Here is a 7,822-nt window from a genome sequence, read left to right on the forward strand (position 1 = left end):
CATTTAAGTAAAGTTGCACAAGTGCTTAAGTATTTGCAGGATTGGGGTCTAAAATCATACTTAGTTTTGAAAGGCAGCCCAATATTTTCAAAATACTATATTTTAAAAAAATTGTCCTTGAAGTGTTGTAATCGTAAAATGTAAATGCCAAGAACGATGCAGATATTTACAGTGGCAGCGTTCTCAAAGTGTTTTGCCATTGCTGGTATAATAATAGAGAGAGAATAAAATTTACAACTAATTGAAAAAATTCAGCAGACATTAAACCAGTTTAAAATGGATCAGATAAACTCAAGTTGAAAAGAACGTTTCTCTCTGTTTCAGACAGAAGCACCCTATATTCTGAGCCTCAAGACACACCGTGTTGTCCTCTCTTTTTAAAGTCAAGCTCATGTTCATGTCCTGATTTTATATCAGTGTCACATATACCCTGTTATGTAATAATAATACTTAGTGTTTTATAAACACTAATTAATGCCCACAGCATGATTGTGAGGTAGGTAATTATTATCCACATTTTACAGATGGCCAGGGAAACGGAGGAAGAGAGATTAAGTGGCTGATGATTTACTCAAGGTCATAGAATTAGGCAGGGTCAGAGGCCAGTTTAGAATCCAGTTGTTCCTGACTCCTTGTCCTCTGTGCAGACCTACAAATCACATACCCCTAGTGGTTTGTCAAGATTGCAGCAGCACTTTCTTTGTCTCTTTTGTATTGTTTCATTTTTCAAATGAAGGTTGGTGCATGAAGTGTTTTAGAGGTTTTGGTATTTGTTCCGATTAACACTTTGTTAAAAGCTGTGTCGTAATGCTTAACAATTGACAATGCTATACATCCTGTAACTTTTCACACAGCTTTTCTTGGCAGTTTACATACATATTATCTTGATGTTCTTGTCCGCAGTATGGATCAATACCATAGTAATATGTATCAGCATAATAGTGCATAATCTATCTTGTCAATAATAGGAATTTTAAACAGATACATTACCCAATATCCTAGAAAGATTTAATTGAGTCCCTAGCCATCTCTTAGCCCTGGTCTATACTGGGGGGGGCGGGAGGGAATCGATCTAAGTTACGCAACCTCAGCTACATAAATAACGTAGCTGAAGTCGACGTACTTAGATAGACTTACCGCGGTGTCTTCACTGCGGTGAGTCGACTGCTGCCGCTCCCCCGTCGACTCCACCTATGCTTCTCGCGCCGATGGAGTACCGGAGTCGACGGGAGAGCACTCGGCGGTCGATTTATTGTGTCTAGACTAGACGCGATAAATCAATCCCTGCTGGATCGATCGCTGCCCGCCGATCCGGCAGGTAGTGTAGACATACCCTCAGATACAGTTCGTGATACTGTTTCAGACGCTGCCCTATTCTTGGCTCAGTCCTATGGGCTGTGGCTTTGGCTACAGGTTAGTGCAAAAATTGGCAACATCCAACTCTGTTGAGCATGGTTTTACCTGCTGTTAATCCAACAAGTTGAAGTCTGGATAATTCAGCTTCCTTAGCAACTGTGCAGGTATGTAGTTATCACAGCGCTTTTAAAGTGGCAGGAAGCCTAATTCAGGGGTTCCTTTATTAGTGTGACCTTTAGCCACATTCACAGTGGTTGCTAATTTTGATCCTCATGACTCTGCTTTCCAGGACGCAGTGTGCTGCAGCTGTCATACATTTCTGTTTGCAAAGGAAAACAAGGAGCACCTTAGACGATGGTCATAGTCAAAACTGGGGAATCACTTGGAACAAATTACAGAGGTTTGCTTTGCTAACGTGCCTCAGGCTGTGGTTACGATAGCTTATGGCCAATGCTGTCTAAACTCTCTGCACTGTGCTTTCCAGAACGTCTTAGTCTTGTTGCTGAGTGTGCACCTAGGAGGATTTTCTGCCTGGTGAGATCTCTCGTAACTTTTATGGAACAATAAAACCACTGGTGCGGAACCTATATTTATGGGTTCACACTTAAGTACAAGGGGTGAAATCCTGTTGCCACTGAAGTCAATGGCAAAACTCCCATTAGTTCAGGATTCCACTCTAGGTCTCTAAACCCAGTCCCAGCTCTACCTAATTCTCTGCAGAAGAAAAGAGACGACCCTGGCTTAGCAAGTTGCAGCTAGGTGTGCACCTTATTGAGTATGCTCTGGGTAGCAAGAACGCTCAGTTCCTCTGCGTTGCTCATTTTCATGCAGAACCAAGCCCTGCCGGCTTCCCTGGATTTATAATACCTCAGCAATACGGCATGTAGCCATTATGGATTAAATTAAATTTGGGGATGAGTAAATTCCAAATCCAAATTGTATTTTTGTAGATCATCTGTTACATGGAAACTTTCCTAAAATAGAGTAGTAATAAAAATAGCACTTAATAGCACTACAAAACCCAGGGCTGAGAGGTTTTTATGCTAGCAGGGGCTGCCTCGGGGGTTTCTCAAATGCTCCGCTCTAGATGAGATCCCTGATTTGACATCAGTGACTAACAGGAAGTGTAACTTGACTACCACCTCTTTTCCTAATTGTGCACTGTAACTGGATGGTTTTTAAAAACTTCTTGTATAATTCTTATCTTTGTTATAGAATTATTTGAAAATGAAAAAAAAAATACTGTTGTAATATACACGTAGCCATTTGTACGGCAAGGAGCAATGCAGTTCATACTATCTCTGTATCATGTATCGTTTGGCCATACAGACTGCACCTTAAAATACTGCACAAGCACCTTAAAATGTGTATAATAATAGTAATAATAATGACCAGTGTATTCAGTACATCAGAGAGACTGCAGCTCTCCATTTAAGAAAGGCACTAGAAATTCAAGGCAAGGATCACATCACTGATTTATTTCAGAGTCGCAGCCGTGTTAGGCTGTATCCGCAAAAAGAACAGGAGTACTTGTGGCACCTTAGAGACTAACAAATTTATTTGAGCATAAGCTTTCATGGGCTACAGCCCGCTTCACTGATTTAGATTGTCAGGTAGCAAACTATCCAAGGTGACTTAGATCCTTGATGTTCCATTTAGTGATAGAATATCAGCATTAACTTTGAATTTCTTGACTACTTGTGTTGTTGCCTTCATGTTGTTTAAATGTATTTGTGTGTTGAATATATTTAATATATATGACTACATAATGTTTGTAAAATGCTTTAATGATATAAAGCACTGTAGAAATGCTAAGTATTATTACGCTAACACAATTCTTTCTTGGCTTTTTTTTTTTAAATCATAGACAATACAAATGAAATATAAAATCTAAACTATATTATATAATGAAGATGTCAGCTGAGTCTAATATCTCCTAGCAGGAACAAGGGTCACTTTTAAAATAAATAATGCTGCAGATTCAAATTGCACCATGTTATAGCTGGTCTCCTAAATAAACTGACCCAGGCATACATGCACAATGATTTTTTTTTGCCCTATTTAAAAATATAAAACTGTATTTTTTCATGAGAAATAACCAGGTTGTTAAGAAACGATGCAGTATAAACTATACAAACTGTAATGCTATTTTCCTTGAAAGTTATTGAAACAAGCAGTCTCAGTTTAATTTTTTTTTTTTAAATAATGTCTGTAACGTGAACGTATCAGGCCATTCTTTAATGCAGCCTACCTATACCTTCACTTATCTGTCCATAAGAGTCTTGCGAAAAACATACAAAAGATATTTTGTGCAACGACATCAGAGGGAGAAAATATTCTTAGAAAATTTCATGCTGTTAAATCTCTACAGATTTACAGTTTTATCCAGTCAAATTAATGCAAAACCCCAATGCAAGCATTTGGATTTTGAAAACTTTGGAGGAGTGTCATTTCCTAATAGTAATTATTGGTTTTACATTATTTTTTCACAGGGGAGCTGATCACAGCCGCATATGAGCTTGGAGTAAGTATTAGTTTTATTGTTTAATCAATGCTCTCATTAACAGTTTTAGGAATTAAGGAAGTTTAATTAAGCATGGAGTAAAGTAGATTAATTTATTTTCAAACCACAGTTTTTACTAACTTATAAGTACAGCACGCGACAATTTACTTCAAGTTTTAAATCCAATTAAACTAAATTATAAAGCAAAGGCTTTACTGTATATACAGTAGCTGGCTTATTATCAACCCAAATTTTGTATAAGCTGGGGAGAATAAAATAAATCGGGTTAACAATTTTAATAAGTTTTATTATTTAATAAACTTTATTATGGTGCATGATCCCTTTAGGCAAGACCTTAGGACTGTCAGCATGGTGGTAATCCGATAGCAGTGTGGTCTTTCAACTTGCTAACCAATAAAATAGTTCAGAATTTGCTTTTTTAAAAACAGCCTTTTGAATGACCCTAATATACTGTGACCCCATACAACAAGCAGTTTAAGAAATCATAATGAAATGTGTCACCTCTTTTCTAAGTGAGTCATTATTATGGGTTATTTGTGTAGCCAAATCTACTAAAGAAAATATTTGCTAAGTTAAAATTGGCACAAAAAGATTGTTACAGAGACGCTTCTGTTCAAAGACCCTAGTTATTGATGATAGACCATAGTGTATAATACCAGGCTAATAAAGAATATACTTCTCAGATAGAATGTCCTTGCAATTTTTACTTCAGCTGTATGGAAACTTTGTGAACCTATTACTGGTTTGTCCATAGGTTGCCCATCCTCCTGGCTACCCTCTGTTCACTCTGCTGGCCAAACTGGTAATTGGTCTGTTCCCTTTTGGTTCCATTGCCTACCGAGTAAATCTTCTCTGTGGCTTATTGGGAGCAGCTGCAGCATCTTTGCTTTATTACACAGTTTTCAGGTAAAGTAGTTGCTAGTGTTTATCTTTTTTTCTCCCAGCTCTCTTCCACATCTCAGAAAGTGGGTTAGATTAACCAGCAATACCTCCGGGCCTTTTTAACCATGATTTTCTCCCTTAAATTTTGAACTGTAATAGATTCATCTGATTAAACTAGCAATAGTTTAATCTAAATTTGGCCTGGGTCCCTTCAGAAAAGTTCCTTTTAAAAAAAACCAGCACTTTTCTTAAAAAGGATTGACAAGTTTTTCAGTCTCATTATTACAAATCAGGTTAATGAACTAATGAAGTTTGTCATTATATAAAGATGCAGATGGTCCGTTTAAATTAGCAAGACAAGCTTCACCTATTGGTAAACTGTAAATTTAATTTAATTGCTTATGTTAGAGGTTATGGGCAGATACCTGTCTGTGGTACCTGATTTGTCTTCATACCTGTGCTGCATTCTAGTTACATCACTGTAATGGATATTCATTCTAATTCAGAATACTTGCAAGAAGGATGATGTGAACAGCAAAGATCAATATTGGCTGCTGCATCTATTACAGTGGTTTGCTGCTTTCTCCCACTGTACGCGTTGCAGTCTGCAGGAGAATCAGAACCTTCTAACCTCTCCATTTTCTCTAGACCTCTAACCTTGTAACAAGAAGACAACTGGAATTGCACGTGGTTTTGGATTTTGTTAACCCTGGTTGTCTTTGATGTGATAGTTCCCTGTCTTAACCTTAGCCTGACCCATATCGGAGAGGATTATGGCAAAAGATATAAACAATTTCTAATTCTCTTTTACAGAGAAAAATAGGGCATACTTCATGACTTGAAAATGTCACCAAATCATATCAGAATTTTTAATACGTTCTTTGAGTGGAAGCACAAAATGTAACTTAAAATATATATAAGGAAATTAACAATGGACTTGAGCCTGTGGGAGCTGGAATACCCTGAACTCTGACAAACTTCAGTAGGTGTTGAGAGCTCTCAGCTCCACACAGGAATGGCCCCTGTCATTCGACAAGCTCTCTTTTATTAAAAAGGAATTGATATTTTAACATAAGATACGTACCTTAAAACCAAACATGGTCCTTCATACAAGATTTCATACTGTACCCCAAGTGCACGTTTATAGATTGAAATATCTTTAGCTATATTATGTGCTAGATAGTTCTCTATAATAGCGTATAAATAAAATTTAGCTCCATCATTTTTATCCTTAAATAATAATAAATCTAGTTAATGTCTCTAATTAAAAGGCTCTCAGTTTGTAACAGTATATTTAGAGTGTAAACTTTCAGGGCAGGAAGTATTGTCATTTCTTTTATGTACAGCACCATGCACAGTGTCAAAACATCATAACGCTTGAATTAATTAGCAAGAAGAACACTTTCATGCTCTAAATCTTTCTGATTGATCATTATTATAGTTCCTATTATTACACTGTCATTAAGGATCTTCCCTGGTTCTTAGTTTATAACTAAGACATCTGTTATGTGCTGAAACTTGGCCTATGAAGCCTTGTAATTCTCCCCCCACCCTCCCAATAACTTAAAAAAAGTTTTCTTACAGGAAAGCAATATTAAAATGGCAGACTAGCTTCGGATGCTTTTTTACTCTTAAAGGAAAACCAGGGATTCTAAAATTAATTTTGTTAGTTCAGTCATATTTAAAACTTATTTTAAAAAGAACCACAAGAATCTCTTGAAATGGCCAAGTCAACAATCAGCCATAATCTTTTCTGTCTCTGAAGTAACATTTCATAATTCTTAATAATATGTTATCCTTGTTACCATCATGGAAGCTCAGCAGTGCCAACTGATAAAGTGCATTTTGAGGCATTGTGTGTCAAATATATTTCAAAAGTATGATTTGGTGGTGTTTTATTAAATCAGTTCTTAGTGCTTAAGACATTTATTTAACAAAAAAGCTGTTGCTGGCTGGCTCTGTTACACATTTATACATTTTTCTGAAAATGTACTGGCACAATCTACTTTAACGGCTTTAAAATTTTATGGGTTGTTGCATTTTTTTAACCAGGTTTCTAGACACCTTGAGCTCTCTAAAACAGTGTATCAAATCCTTCTACATCTTTGTGCCTTAATTATAATTTAGCTGATTGTTAAGTGGCTTCTGAAAACCTGTCCGGGTCAAGAGAAAAACAGCCAAGTGCACATGCTTGCTGTAGGTATGCTGCAGATGTTAATATGAAAATATGTAGATGTTAAGAATACAAATAATTGATGAAGTACGTATCCTTTGGGAACAACGCAGTTCAAGTGGCAAATCTCTCTCCTCAAACAATAGGCACCCTTCAGAAAGAAGCAAGCCATCTCTATGGAAATAGGACTAACAGTGCCCTATTGATTGAGTGGAAGAAGACATTATACAATGTCAGTTGGGTTGTTACAATTTCATTTGTCGTGTGACCTGAACTTAACCTCTAAAAACCTTTCTTCTGTGAACGTAAAACCACCAGCAGGGCACGTTTGCTTATACATCCACTACAGTGAAGCATTGTTTTTTTAATTTTTGTTGTGTTTTGTTATTTTCCAGCATATGTGTACTGGAAATGTATTCCTTTAGGAGGGTTATTCCTTTGTCAGGCATTTGTTTGAGATATTTCACGAGTTTATTCATTCACAGGTCAGAACAATTTATTTTCATGTTTAATGAGAGGCTTTTGAGTCTCTGAATAGTGGCATTCTTTCTTATTTAAGAGGACATTACAGTACATACGGGATTAGTGTTGAATGGTGTTCAGTACATTTATTCTTTAAACAGATTTATACTTCGACCAGGTAATTGTTCACATGGTGTTCTCTCTACTTACTGCTGGGATAGATATAAAGAACTCCTGTTTCTTTTTTACCACAGATTTTGTTTCTTAAAACAAAGGCCACTTGAAATGTGTTGATGTAAAAAGCTGTTTTCAGTAAGCAAGACTTTTACTGAATGAGCAGCTTACTCTTTAGAGCTACAATTACAAAATATCGTTTTTTCTCTTTACGTTTCTTAACATACTGCTTTTAAGGTCCATAAAGTGGC

At 36.6% G+C, this 7,822-nt stretch overlaps 1 protein-coding gene across 1 annotated transcript in view; it reads left to right on the forward strand.

The window, feature by feature from the left end:
* TMEM260 (transmembrane protein 260) overlaps nt 1–7,822 on the forward strand; it is a 49,615-nt gene that overhangs the window by 5,370 nt on the left and 36,423 nt on the right. The window contains exons 2-3 of the mRNA XM_065403546.1: nt 3,849–3,880; nt 4,635–4,786. Coding sequence (XP_065259618.1) covers nt 3,849–3,880; nt 4,635–4,786 — 184 coding nt within the window. The remainder of the gene's footprint in view (nt 1–3,848; nt 3,881–4,634; nt 4,787–7,822) is intronic.

This window comes from Emys orbicularis, chromosome 4 (genome assembly GCF_028017835.1).
Source record: "Emys orbicularis isolate rEmyOrb1 chromosome 4, rEmyOrb1.hap1, whole genome shotgun sequence".
Lineage (NCBI taxonomy): Eukaryota > Metazoa > Chordata > Testudines > Emydidae > Emys > Emys orbicularis.